The following is a 14697-nucleotide window of genomic DNA, read 5'->3' as shown; positions in this document are numbered from 1 at the left end:
GAGTCTCAACACATACAGAAACGCAACTGTAAACTCAGCAAGCAACATGTTAGTGTTTTTCGCTGTGGTTTTATCGTTGTCACTTGCGTCCGCATTTGCGGACCGAGTGCCGCGCAGTTGTGGCGCTTGTGAACCCAGTCTGTGCGACCCTCTTCCAGAGGTGGGCTGCAAGTCTGGCACGATTTTCGACTCCTGCGGTTGTTGTTCACTTTGCGCGGCTGGAGAGGGGGAGCCATGCAGGGGGCGCGGAACCACAGCCAAGCGTTGCGCCTCTGGACTGGAGTGCGTTAAGAGCGACAAGAAGACAAAGCTCGGAGTTTGCGCCTGCAAGACCAAATACGAAGTGTGTGGCTCCGATGGAGTGACCTATAAAACTGGCTGCGACTTGAAAGTTGCCAGCCTGAAAGCGGTGAGCGAGGAGAAGCCTGAAATAAAAGTCATGAATAAAGGAAAATGTGCAACAGGTGAGAATGGGGAGACTTCTATTATAGTGGAAATTGAATTCTGTCTATTTGGAAACACTAATATTTTGTGTATTGCACTAAAATAATTCGAATCTCGCTCAAATACATTCTAGCCTGATAGCCAATAGTTCACCAAGGTGCCTAAAATATTACATTTTGGTGTGATGGTTCACTTTCATATTGACTCATGTTTCTCCTTTCTCAGTAATTTAGTTATAATAAAAAACGTTAAGATTTCTTGAGTAGGCTAATTAACCATTAACTTACTGTAAATTATGTTAATGTATTAATCACTGCTGGTATCTCATTTGTCAATGTTTGCCTTGCATGAACTGATTCTGAATTATATTGATTTGACTATTGTCCGATGCACCATCAACTTACATTGTTATTGTACATCACTGCCACAATGCACTGATTTGTCTTGGGACCCATGCAGAGACATGAGTGGTCTCTAGTTACTGGATAGAAGAACTGGCTGAGAAATATGGAAAATCTGTGGCACTGTCCACTGGGTGTGGACAAGGTTAACATCATCCTCTACCTCTATAACCCTTGCAAAATAACCAGAGTTAACTAAAGACAGCCACTGAATAGGCTGAAAGCCATTGTCTGAACTCTGGGGTGGCACCCTCCACAGCCCTGAACAGACATGTCTGAAATTCCACCCTCCTAGGGAGGGATTTTACATTTTGTAAAGGAGAATGGCCGTCAATCAAACAGCAGCGCCTCGCCTACATACACACAGACAGGCGCTGTTGGTTTACAGCAAAGCCCGTTGGCTTCAGTGTTTAGTTCAGTGAACCTTTACATGATTAATTATAACTGCATGCTGGTTCTGGATTAGGCAGGCGAAAGGGTTCGGGACGTGAAAAAAAAAACGCTGCCTGGCAGAAAAAAAGTCATACCACACGCGGAAAGCCCCAGACTAATTTGCCCATATCCAACAGCCCTTAAGGCTCGCAGAGAGGTCAAAGATAGCACTACGTTAGGTGCAAGTTCAAGGCCACCATTCCTCTCTCCACTCCATGTTGTTCTTGTTTTCTCAGGGTCTATTAGCTAGGCCTATTTCAGGATTTTGTTGACCATACTTAACTGGTAGCAGTAAATTTCACCGGAACTCAAAATAACAGGGGCCTCTACCTACAGTATATGAGACCCTGCTTATTTATTATAGTCATGATCATATCCATTCCTTGGGTTGGAGTATTGAGAAGACAACAATATTCAATCTTCCATAGGCATGTGTCATCATAACATTATTCTAAGGAGGCCTTCACTTTGCAACCCCTGTCATCCAAAGCCTAGTCTTCATAACTAAAATAAGATTTCAGTAAAGCTACATTTCTGTCCACACTTGTGCCACACATACAAAGTATTATGTGCCAGAAGTGTGAAGTTATGTACAGTTGAAGTCGAAGTTTACATACACTTATGTTGGAGTCATTAAAACTAGTTTTTCAACCACTCCACAAATTTCTTGTTTACAAACTATAGTTTTGGCAAGTCGGTTAGGACATCTACTTTGTGCATGACACAAATACATTTTTCCAACAATTGTTTGCAGACAGATTATTTCACTGTATCACAATTCCAGTGGGTCAGAAGTTCACATACACTAAGTTGACTGTGCCTTTAAACAACTTGGAAAATTCCAGAAAATGATGTCATGGCTTTAGAAGCTTCTGATAGGCTAAGTGACATCATTTGAGTCAATTGGAGGTGTACCTGTGGATATATTTCAAGGCCTACCTTCAAACTCAGTGCCTCTTTGCTTGACATCATGGGAAAATGAAAATAAATCACTGAAAAAATGTGTAAACCTCCACAAGTCTGGTTCATCCTTGGGAGCAATTTCCAAACGCCTGAAGGTACCACGTTCATCTGTACAAACAATAGTACGAAAGTATAAACACCATGGGACCACGCAGCCGTCATACCGCTCAGGAAGGAGATGCGTTCTGTCTCCTAGAGATGAACGTACTTTGGTGCGAAAAGTGCAAATCAATCCCAGAACCACAGCAAAGGACCTTGTGAAGATGCTGGAGGAAACAGGTACAAAAATATCTATATCCACAGTAAAACAAGTCCTATATTGACATAACCTGAAAGGCCGCTCAGCAAGGAAGAAGCCACTGCTCTAAAGCCGCCATAAAAAAGCCAGACTACGGTTTGCAACTGCACATGGGGACAAAGATCGTACTTTTTGGAGAAATGTTGGAGAAATGACATTTTGGATAAATGTCCTCTGGTCTGATGAAACAAAAATAGAACTGTTTGGCCATAATGACTATCGTTATGTTTGGAGGAAAAAGGGGGAGGCTTGCAAGCCAAAGAACACCATCCCAACCGTGAAGCACGGGGGTTGCAGCATCATGTTGTGGTGGTGCTTTGCTGCAGGAGGGACTGGTGCACTTCACAAAATAGATGGCATCATGAGGAAAGAAAATTATGTGGATATATTGAAGCAACATCTCAAGACATCAGTCAGGAAGTTAAAGCTTGGTCGCAAATGGGTCTTCCAAATGGACAATGACCCCAAGCATACTTCCAAAGTTGTGGCAAAATGGCTTATGGTATTGGAGTGGCCATCACAAAGCCCTGACCTCAATCCCATAGAAAATGTGTGGGCAGAACTGAAAAAGTGTGTGCGAGCAAGGAGGCCTACAAACCTGACTCAGTTATACCAGCTCTGTCAGGAGGAATGTGCCAAAATTCACCCTTGTATTGTGGGAAGCTTGTGGAAGGCTACCTGAAACGTTTGACCCAAGTTAAACCATTTTAAAGGCAATGCTACCAAATACTAATTGAGTGTATGTAAATTCTGACCCACTGGGAATGTGATGAAAGAAATAAAAGCTGAAATAAATCATTCTCTCTACTATTATTCTGACATTTCACATTCTTAAAATAAAGTAGTGATCCTAACTGACCTAAAACAGGGAATCTTTACTAGGATTAAATGTCAGGAATTGTGAAAAACTGAGTTTAAATGTATTTGGCTAAGGTGTATATAAACTTCCAACTTCAACTGTAAATGCACACATTTTCTTGATCCATAAAAACAGAAAATTCTGTTTGAGCCAAGCACATTTCTAGAAGTTTTGTTTATCAGATTAAATAATATTTGTGCAAATCCGCATAAAACCTGTCCCAATGTTTGAAAGGCAAGGACAGTAATGTTCAGTGTTCGTATTGCAAAACCAGAGTTACTTTTTAACTAATTCTGACTGGCATGAGAAAACTAAAGGGAGAAAGTATGCTTAATATTTCACTAAATTCCTAAGTAAACAGAATTCATTCTAACTCCTTTATGTGGTCCATGTTACATCAACTCCTTCACTTACTGTACTAACCTAAAAAAAGGCACATTCATTCCTTTCTGGATGGCTAAAGGGACTGGAGATGCTATCTGTTCATTTATATAATACATGTATCACATATCAATCAGAACATCTCTCAGTTCGGATATTGCTGCTTTGACAATTTACGACCTGTACCAGCTAGTCCCAGTGGATTACAGCAAAGCTATCTCTGATTCCGCCCAAGTTAAAAGATAAGCATTACAGGTTGATTTGAAGGAGATGATAAATCCACTCAATCGTCTCACTTTTTTCTATTTTTTCTTCTCCTCCACAGCACCTGTCATTGTGACGGCCCCTGGTGAGGTCTACAATGTCACAGGCTCCCAGGTGTATCTGAGCTGTGAGGCCATTGGAATCCCCACCCCCGTGATCACCTGGAAGAAGGTACCAGAAGGTTCAATTGTGAGGTCTCTAGTACTTTTGAATCCACACTTTTCTCAGGTGTGGTAGAAAAAAATTCAAAAATCGCTCCATGCTTTGAGAAAAGTCTTTCTATATGGGTATCTTTTGTTTTAGAAACACTCCCATATGTAGTTTCGTATGATGGTCCAAAGAACTGTACATACGGTAGGTCGTTAATGTATTTTCCTATGTCAAGTTATTCATACGTCCCCTTCCACTGATTGTTGATTTGGGCTCTGCATTTGAGGACACAATGGATGAAAGAGATGTGAAAATAGAGGATATGAAGCATGCTATTGTTAACCACACACTGACACAATAGCACAGGACATGAGAGGTTTGAGGGGAAATCCTTAAATATTATCTGATCTTTACAGTCAAGGCTTTACTCATACCCACGGTCAGCGGCTAACATTCTTAACATTCTTCATGGGAAACAAAGTAAAGAAGCATGAAATTCCCATTGGTTTCACAGAGACTAAAGAGACACTAAAAATACTAAAGTTAATGAGGATAATTCAGAATGAGGTTGAGAAAATATGTAAGAAAAGGGTAAGGGAGGGGAGACAAACAGGGCCACGGAAAGCCAGGATGCAAGAAGTCAATGTGGAGAACACAACTCATCATTCCTGGACAGACAAGGAAGTTAACCTACTGTTTGCTTACTCTCAAAATAGAGCAAGAGACCACATATTTAATCAAGATGGGCCAAAACAGGTATCCCTGCACTGAGAGAGAAAGAGATTACATTTATATAAGTTTTGATGTTGTAAGCATTGTTTTATTGAGTCGATTAGCCCAAACTACCACTCTCTCAGCTAAACAGAATGTTGCTTTGTTCGAACTGTGCCCTTAGATCTGAAATTTGCCTTGACCTGTTAAATCTGACCCATTTACACTGAACAAAAAATATAAAACGCAACATGTAAAGTATTAGTCTCATGTTTCAGAAACTGAAATAAAATATCCCGTACATGTCCTATATGCACAAAAAGCTTATTTCTCTCAAATGTTGTGCACAAATTTGTATACAGCCCTGTTAGCAAGCATTTCTCCTTTGCCAAGATAATCCAACCACCTGACAGGTGTGGCATATCAAGAAGCTGATTTAACGGCATGATCATTACACAGGTGCACCTTGTGCTGTGGACAATAAAAGGCCTCTCTTAAATGTGCAGTTTTGTTACACAACACAATGCCACAGATGTCTCAAATTTGGAGGGAGCGTGCAATTGACATGGTGACTGCAGGAATGTCCACCAGAGCTGTTGCCAGAAAATGTAATGTTAATTTCTCTACCATAAGCCACCTCCAACGTCGTTTTAGAGAATTTTGCAGTACGTCCAACTGGCCTCACAACCGCAGACCAAGTGTACCCACGCCAGCCCAGGACCTCCACAATCCGGCTTCTTCACCTGCGGGATCTTCTGAGACCAGTCACCCAGACAGCTGATGAAACTGTGGGTTTGCACAATCTATGAATTTCTGCACAAAATGTCAGAAACCATCTCAGGGAAGCTCATCTGTGTGCTTGTGGTCCTCACCAGGGTCTTGACCTGTCTACAGTTCGGCGTCGTAACCAACTTCAGTGGGCAAATGCTCACCTTCGATGGCCACTGGCACGCTGGAGAAATGTGTTCTTCACGAACAATTCCCGGTTTCAAATGTACCGGGCAGATGGCATGTATGGCCTTGTGTGGGCGAGTGATTTGCTGATGTCAACATTGTGAACAGAGTGCCCCATGGTGGCAGTGGGGTTATGGTATGGGCAGGCATAAGCTATGGACAATGAACACAATTACATTTTATCGATGGCAATTTGAATGCACAGATATAACGTGACAAGATCCTGAGACCCATTGTCGTGCCATTCATCCGCCGCCATTACAAATAAATATAAAGGATATTTCATGCTGAAACCCTCATTAAAACACCAATGGTATTCACTAACTTGATGGTTTATATTTAGGATCATGTTTTACAGCTGTCACTGTATTCTTTTATTTTAAAATCTTATTTAATTATTTCAGATATTTGACATGTGATTAGGCCACACCGAGGGCCAGAGATAATTACAGACACCTGTGATAATCTGAAGTATCCAAAAGGGCCACTAGATGTCTTGTGATAGATTACATAAAATCCTTGAAAGATACCTAAATTCTGGTAGTTTACTGGTAAACTTTGAAAGTTTCAATTAATATACCCTCCCTTTGCAACTCTATATGTGTTACATCCATCTTTCTGTTTCAATACTTTCTTATGTCTCTGTTGTCTCTTTCTTTATGTCCCACTGATTTCCCAGGTGAGCCTTTATTTTCTTTGCTTATATCATGTGTTTTTATAGCTGTAGATGTCGGTGTCTGAGCTTAGGTCATATAAAGAGAATGTGATCCTAGATTACATGAAATAACATTTGATTTAGCCAGTTGTCTCTTGTGCTGAAGCGTAGAATGTTTTCAGTTTCACAGCTGCACACACACAGCATGCTTTTAATGGGTTGATTCGATTAGTTAGTTATTAAGTTAATGGTTGTTTTCCCAGGTCACCAGCGGAAAACAGAGAATGGAGCTGCTTCCAGGAGACAGAGACAACCTGGCCATTCAGACCCGTGGAGGACCTGAGAAACATGAGGTCACCGGCTGGGTCTTGGTGAGTCCAACCAGCCCCCCCACACACACATTAACACACACACTACTTTTTGTAATGTTTTTATTGTATTTTTTAGGGGGTAGATCAGCTTTAACATTGCAGTTAGATAGTGGTTTCTATCAGAGTAATTATCTGCATAATTTCCAATCCCCCATATATACTGTATATATACAAAAAAAGTATATATATATATATATATATATTTTTTTTTTGTAACCCTGCCACGCCTCCCCTAATTGGAGTAAACTAATGGAAAACAATACAAGGCTTCCACTGCCAGCCAGCTTATCCATACTAAATACATTTCACAGACAGTATATTTTACATTAGTCCCAGCCTTCAGCTACCCTCAACCCCTCTCATAGTTTCTACAGATTGTAAATGAAAGATAAACACCTTTGCTAAGAGTATTATTATATTGATCAATTGACTTTTCAAAATCACCCAGCAGTGCTATTTCCAAGTAAATGTTGCAATCTTTCAGCCATTTCTGAACCTGCGACCAAAAACGAGCTATGATCTAATGATTCTGTCTCTTCGCAGCAAAATCTGCAGAGCTGGGATGGTTGTATCCCCCATATATATATATTCTATTGGTTGCAAGAATTTTGTATAATAATTTAAATTGAAAAACTCTAATTTATTCTGAATCTGGTGTCGTTTTGTATATCAGTTCAAAAACCATGTGCCATACATCAAAAATATCCTTCCAACTATTTTGCAACCTGTATGGCGCAGCTGTAAATGTGTTGGTCCTTAAATTACAATGGTATACTTCATTTATCACAATTTTCTTTAGCCAATTTTGGTCTTTAATAAAGGGCCAACAGACAAGTTCCTTACCTTCTCCCCTTTCCACTTGCCTCCTCCATTTTTACGGTAATGCTGCAATTTTAGATATATAGTAAATGTCTGCTCTTTTTGTTAACTGCATGTGTGACATAACTCAACCAGTCATATTTATGATATAATTTACAAAGATCGTACTGTTAAAAAAAATTAAAAAAATAATCAGTTAGTATATTTGAGTTTAACCATAATATTTGTTCTGACTTTCCTGGTGGATTAAACTGAAATTGCAACCAGATGTCTATTGTTTGTTTTAAAAATAGTGATATTTTGGAGATTATTTCATTTTCCCATTTAATTTTGTCTGGCTTGCGGTTCCAAATAAAGTGGAATATTTATTGCTCATATCATTTTTAAAAACAAGTCGTTGGGTGTAGGTAGGGTCATAACTATATAGGTAAACTGGGATATGACTAAATAATTAATCAAGGTGATCTTTCCAGAAATAGACTGTTCTAACTGTTCCTGGATGGTTTTGAGAAGTTGCTCTCGGAGGATGTGTTGGTACCATTCTTTATTCATGGCTGTGTTCTTAGGCAAAATTGTGAGTGAGCCCACTCCCTTGGCTGAGAAGCAACCCCACACATGAATGGTCTCGGGATGCTTTACTGTTGGCATGACACAGGACTGATGGTAGCGCTCACCTTGTCTTCTCCGGACAAGCTTTTTTTACGGATGCCCTAAACAATCAGAAAGGGGATTCATCAGAGAAAATGACTTGACCAAAGTCCTCAGCAGTCCAATCCCTGTACCTTTTGCAGAATATCAGTCTGTCCCTGATGTTTTTCCTGGAGAGAAGTGTCTTCTTTGCTGCCCTTCTTGACACCAGGCCATCCTCTAAAAGTCTTCGCCTCACTGTGCGTGCAGATGCACTCACACCTACCTGCTGCCATACCTGAGCAAGCTCTGTACTGGTGGTGCTCCGATCCTGCAGCTGAATCAACTTTAACTTTCTTGGGCGCCCTGAAGCCTTCTTCACAACAATTGAACCGCTTTCCTTGAAGTTCTTGATGATCCAATAAATGGTTTATTTAGGTGCAATCTTACTGGCAGCAATATCCTTGCCTGTGAAGCCCTTTTTGTGCAAAGCAATGATGACGGCACGTGTTTCCTTGCAGGTAACCATGGTTGACAGAGGAAGAACAATGATTCCAAGCACCACCCTCATTTTGAAGCTTCCAGTCTGTTATTCGAACTCAATCAGCATGACAGAGTGATCTCCAGCCACACTCACACCTGTGTTAACGAGAGAATCACTGACATGATGCCAGCTGGTCCTTTTGTGGCAGGGCTGAAATGCAGTGGAAATGTTTTTGGGGGATTCAGTTCATTTGCATGGCAAAGAGGGACTTTGCAATTAATTGCAATTCATCTGATCACTCTTCATAACATTCTGGAGTATATGCAAGACTTTGTGAAAATTAATATTTGTGTCATTCTCAAAACGTTTGGCCACGACTGTAGTTCATTCAATCTGATTGTCACACACAGGGCATCTGAACACACAAAATACATTTTGATGATTTTCTTAAAATTTTGGGTGTTTTATTTAACTCTTGTACACTTGTGTTCCCGGTCAAAAATGACCGGTCATTAGAAATTAATGGGTGAGACTACAACTAGTGTATAAAATTGAGTTAAGCCACATACCCATTCATCAGATGGACACTTCCTCTCCCAGACCCCCAGATGCATGTGTGTTTGAGCACACACACCTCACTCCCCTACTTGGCTTCCATGACAACACCCACAGGAACTTTTCCCCAATATAATTTTTCCCCCACAGGAACCACACCTGTTGGCATTCTCACAAACAATCGCAACATTGTTTCAATAATATATAGAACTTTTCTCGCAGCTCTGGTATATAAAGCTTTTTTGAGGCCTTGCTCACAATTCATTCTGTGGCAGCGCAATGACTAAATGATATACTGAATGTGAGGCTCTTAATCATGAGGAGGAGAGAGGCCAGGAAACTGACAGTGAAGATGCATTAGAGGAGGAAGTGTCAGAAGTTGAAGACAACACAGAATATGATCCAGACCAAGAGACAACCGATGTGGAACAATCCAGTGATGAGGAAGAGGGCCCTGCTGAGGTTGTAGTTACATTCCTGTCAAAGAATGGGAATTTATCCTGATCTTCATCCCCAACTGAGAGGAGGGGTCGGCTGTCAAATGAAAATGTTATCGGATACGAGATACACCAGGTTGATGACATAAAATCCTGCCACAATTTAAACATTTGAAATGGTTTCAAAACAAATGTCCTTGTTAAACTTTGACACAAAGTAGTCTGTGATAAATACACAATATGTTTCATCTGAGTATTTGTTATAGTAAAAATAATCCATACATTATGCTTTTTTTACTCAAAAAGGCCATAAATAACAGGCCATAAATAGCAAATAGAAGTTCAAAACTGAAGTTGATAAAAAGATCTAACACAACATTAGGTGATTATATGTAATATTATGGATTTATAAACAGCTATAATGGGGCGGTAATTTTGGACCGGGAAAACAAAATTAATTAACATGAAACAAACAAAACAGGAGGGTTAAAAGAAAACAGGAAATGTCAGCATACAGTGACACATTTATTTTTAAGCCCTGGATTTCTAGCCCGTTGATATTATTGTTGGATCTGATTTTAATAGCTAACATTTCGATGGCCATAATAAATAGATATGCCGATAGTGGACAACCTTGTTTTACTCCTCTTGACAATTTAATACTTTTTGAGAAGTAGCCATTATTTACCATTTTACACCTGGGGTTAGTAAACATAACTTTAAGCCATTGTATAAGAGATTCTCCAAAATTAAAATAGTCCAGGCATGTATATATACATTTCAGTCGTACTTTATCAAAGGCCTTTTCAAGGCCAGCTATGAATACCAGGCCTGGTTTACCAGATTTTTCATAGTGTTCTATAGTCTTTCCAGTACATGTCTTATATTATCTCCAATGTATCATCCATGTAAAAAAAAAACTGTCTGATTAGGATGAATAATATCTGACAAAATACCGTTTAAATTCTATGCATTTTGCTAAGATTTTGGCATCACAACACTGCAGTGTAAGGGGTCTCCAGTTTTTTAGATGGACTGGTTCTTTGTATTTACCACCTGGGTCCTGTTTCAGTAATAGTGAAATCAGACCTTGACTTGAAACACTGTTAGTACAAAGGATTTTAGCTATCATACAGACTTGTGGGTTGTCCCACAGAAACAAATCAGTCAAATACCTCAAGGCCCACACACAGAGGTAGTAAAGGTATAAATTCAGCATAGGATGGAAGAGTTATGTATTAGATACCTGACATTCTATTACTTTATTTATGAATAATATTACTTGAGGCACATTCCAAAGTTATCCATGAATGCTAATCATTGACTGGTTTTGTTCAGATCCTCTACATAACAGAGAGTTTAATACACATGCAACTCCTTCCTCCATGTCTGAGTAAATCAACAAAAAACATTGGTGGGCCCTGTTCAGTGGTTAGATCTATCTATCCCTCTCCCTCCCTCTTTCTCTCTCAGTATTCTGCTCCCCTGCTGTCAAACATCACATTCGTTCAATTTCTTCATAGAATTTCAAAATTTCTACTCATTGGCCATCTTCCATGATATGTTTGTACTTGTGAGAAGTATCTAAAGACCTACACAGGTGCAAGCCAGCACTGGACAGCAGTCAGACAGCCGTAAAACAATCCAGAACGCTTTTTTCCAATTGAAATGGCACCCTTGCTCTGTCGAAATGAGCCGAGCTTGGCTGGGAGGAAGAGTTGAGGCTGTGTTTGTGTCGCCTTGCGTGTTCTGATAAAATCAGATAAGGCGATAACCGCCACCACCATGCTTTTCAGATCTCGCCGCTCACCAAGGAAGAGGCGGGCTCGTATGAGTGCCACGCTGTCAACGCCAAGGGAGAGGCCTCAGCGGTGGGCACCATTCACGTGGTGGAGTCCATCGATGACATCCCTGTCAAGAAAGGTACCCAGCGCATCCTTTTCTATTTCACTGCTATTTCTACTCTGTTTCATGTTAAATCTATAGACCCACACAATATGGCAAAGGGGGATATTTACCACATACAAAGGGAAAATGTAGGTATTCAAAGGGAAAATCAAAGGGTGTGTATGTACAGTATGTGTGACTTGTTTGGAATTCAAGCCCGCTAGCCCGTGGTTCCCATTCTGTCCTGACATGTTTAGGAGTGCATACTTAGCTTGATCCACATCACCTGGCTGCTCTCTTGACAGGGCTTGATGGTTGCCTTCGACAAGGCAGCGCGTGTTACTGGGTGTGTAACTTGGTGCGAGCGTTGACAGATGCACTCACTGCACTGCCTATACATCTGCACTCCAGGGGAAAGAACTTGGATGTTTGAGTGAGAACGGCGTTCATATCAAAAGGAAAGCTCTACTTTTAGGTGTTCTTCCAACCCTGGTGATCTGTGATGATGGACACTATTCAAAACAAGGGACGCTCTCCGTCCTGCAAGATCTAAGCACCTCTTCATTACCAGTGATCTAAAAAAGGAACCGGGGCTAGATATGTGATACAAATCTGATGGAAACCGATCAAAGTATTCAGGTCTCCCCCAGATTCACATATAAGACATAGGTCTCCCCTATCATTGGTCATAAATAGGACCAGCTAAGGACCATTACCCTAGAAATCCACTTACCCAATGTGTCATTGTGCTCTTGTCTGTGTGTCTCCCTCCCAGTGGCCAAGGATGATGAGCTGTAAGGCGTCTCAGCACAGTAGAGCCTCAGTGGCGACTCCTGGAAGGATCAGGAGAGGGAGAAGCCCCGACCATCCCACCAGTAGACCTGTACAATGACTAAGAAAGAGGACCAACAGCAACCATTAGCATCCCAGAGATCCATCACATTTATATTTGAGAACGTTGCCGTTTGTTAAATATTTGTTAAATATTTTTGTCATTTAGCAGACACTCTTATCCAGAGCAACTTTCAGTAGTGAGCGCATACATTTAAAAAAAAATAATAATCATACCGGTCCCCCATCGGAATCAAACCCACAACCATGGAATTACAAGCACCATGCTCTATCAACTGAGCCACACAGGACCTGTAACAAGTCACAGTTTTCAGTGATATTCAGTACACTGTATTGTAGACAGTCATCCACAAGAGTCATCTAGGCCTCTCACACACATTTATTGTCACTGACATCACACACAAGTCATTCATCAATAAGTACACAGTGTACAAAACATTAAGAACACCTTCCTAATGTTGAGTTGTATCCCCTTTTGCCCTCAGAACAGATTCAATTTGTTGGGGCATGGCCTCTACGAGGTGTCAAAAGCCTTCCACAGGGATGCTGGCCCACATTGACTCCAACGCTTCCCACAGTTGTGTCAAATTTGCTGCATGTCCTTTGGGTGATGGACCATTCTTGATACACACGGGAAACTGTTGAGCGTGACAAACCCAGCGGCATTGCTGTTCTTGACGCACTCAAACTAGTGCGCCTGGCACCTACTACCATACCCCGTTCAAAGGCACTTAAATCTTTTGTCTTGCCCATTCACCTTCTGAATGGCACACATACACAATCCAAGTCTCAAGGCTTAAAAATCCTTCTTTAACTGGTCTCCTCCCCTTCATTAACACTGATTGATGTGGATTTAACAAGTGATCATAGCTTTCACCTGGTCAGTGTGTCATAGGACGAGCAGGTGTTCCTACTGTTTTGTACACTGTGTATGTGCACACACACACAATTGCATGTGCATGCTTCACTCTTACACCATCTTTTTTTGATGTAGTTTACTGTTTTTGTGAATTATTCCATTTAATTCTAGCAAAAAGAATACATTGCAAGACCATCACTAGTTGGCCAAGCAGGGACAGATTAACAGGTGTGTGCCCCCTGACCTATTGTTTTTTATTAGCATATGATAGCAAAATGTGTAGAATTGCATGAAATTAGCTTTAAAACTGCAACATTTCTCAGCCTCATGGCAACATGTGAATAAAAGCATGAGATGAGCTATAAAACAGCAAAGAAAATACCTTCCCCTTGGCAAAAAGTGTAGAATTGCAGGAATTTAGCTTTAAAACCGCAACATGTTCTCTTAGCTTCATGACAAAATGTGCAGAATAGCACTCGAAAACTACAACAACAAAAAATCTGCACAATGGCAAAATTTGAAATGCAGGAAGTTAACGGATTACCCCCCAAAAATGGAGGCCGGTGGCCACAAATGCAGTAGTTCGGCCCTGTGGGCAAGGCAGAAACATAGACACCCGGCATTAAAATAATTACCCTTACTAAAATTGTAATGTGAAAAAACATATGAATTTGAATAAATCTTACATTAAAAAAAATATATATATTATTTTTCTAATGTACCAAGGTTATTTTTTGGACCTCCTGAAAAGTACACAAATCATTATTTCCCTTGACATGGTGCTTGACAAGCCATAAAGACATGCCTTTGCAAAAGCCATTGTGTGGAGTGAGTGATCAGGAATAAGAGGAAGGAAAACCAAACTCAGAACACTCTTGCATTCATATAATCCCAGTACTCGCATACTACGGGTTTAGCTACCAATCCAAACAGTGGCAGATGTCTGGGGATGTACTGTAGGGCATATTGAGCAACCGACAAGCATGAAATGGCGTAGAAAAAGGAGGATTTATGATGGAATGTAGAGATCCACTTTCGGTGCTAAAAGTCTGCAACTCCAATGAAGAGGCCAGCGGACATTGCTTTTCCCAAATGTTTCTAGTTTTTCCAGACTTAAGCTGTATGTATGAATTTGCTGTATTCACGTTGGTGTATGGTTTACTAACACTAGATGTTATTACTATGTGACAGGTGCTGTACATCACTAATAAAATACAAAAATTTACTTGTGGTTATTTTGATATTACATGATCAAGACTTCTGCACAGAACATTTTCATGTGTGACACTATGAA

General features: G+C 40.5%; 1 protein-coding gene across 1 annotated transcript; it reads left to right on the top strand.

Annotated features, from left to right (window-relative positions):
- Nucleotides 1-14628, top strand: igfbp7 (insulin-like growth factor binding protein 7). The gene is made up of 5 exons (XM_039012123.1): nucleotides 1-464; nucleotides 4104-4213; nucleotides 6776-6883; nucleotides 11602-11728; nucleotides 12468-14628. Exons 1-5 carry the CDS (start codon nucleotides 47-49, stop codon nucleotides 12488-12490), a joined length of 786 nt encoding a protein of 261 aa, XP_038868051.1. The 5' UTR covers nucleotides 1-46; the 3' UTR covers nucleotides 12491-14628.
- Nucleotides 14629-14697: the final 69 nt, after the last annotated feature.

Source organism: Salvelinus namaycush, chromosome 17 (assembly GCF_016432855.1).
Source record: "Salvelinus namaycush isolate Seneca chromosome 17, SaNama_1.0, whole genome shotgun sequence".
Taxonomy (NCBI): Eukaryota; Metazoa; Chordata; class Actinopteri; order Salmoniformes; family Salmonidae; genus Salvelinus; species Salvelinus namaycush.
Note: the sequence above shows the minus strand (reverse complement) of the source record. Positions and strands in the feature narration are given on the sequence as shown.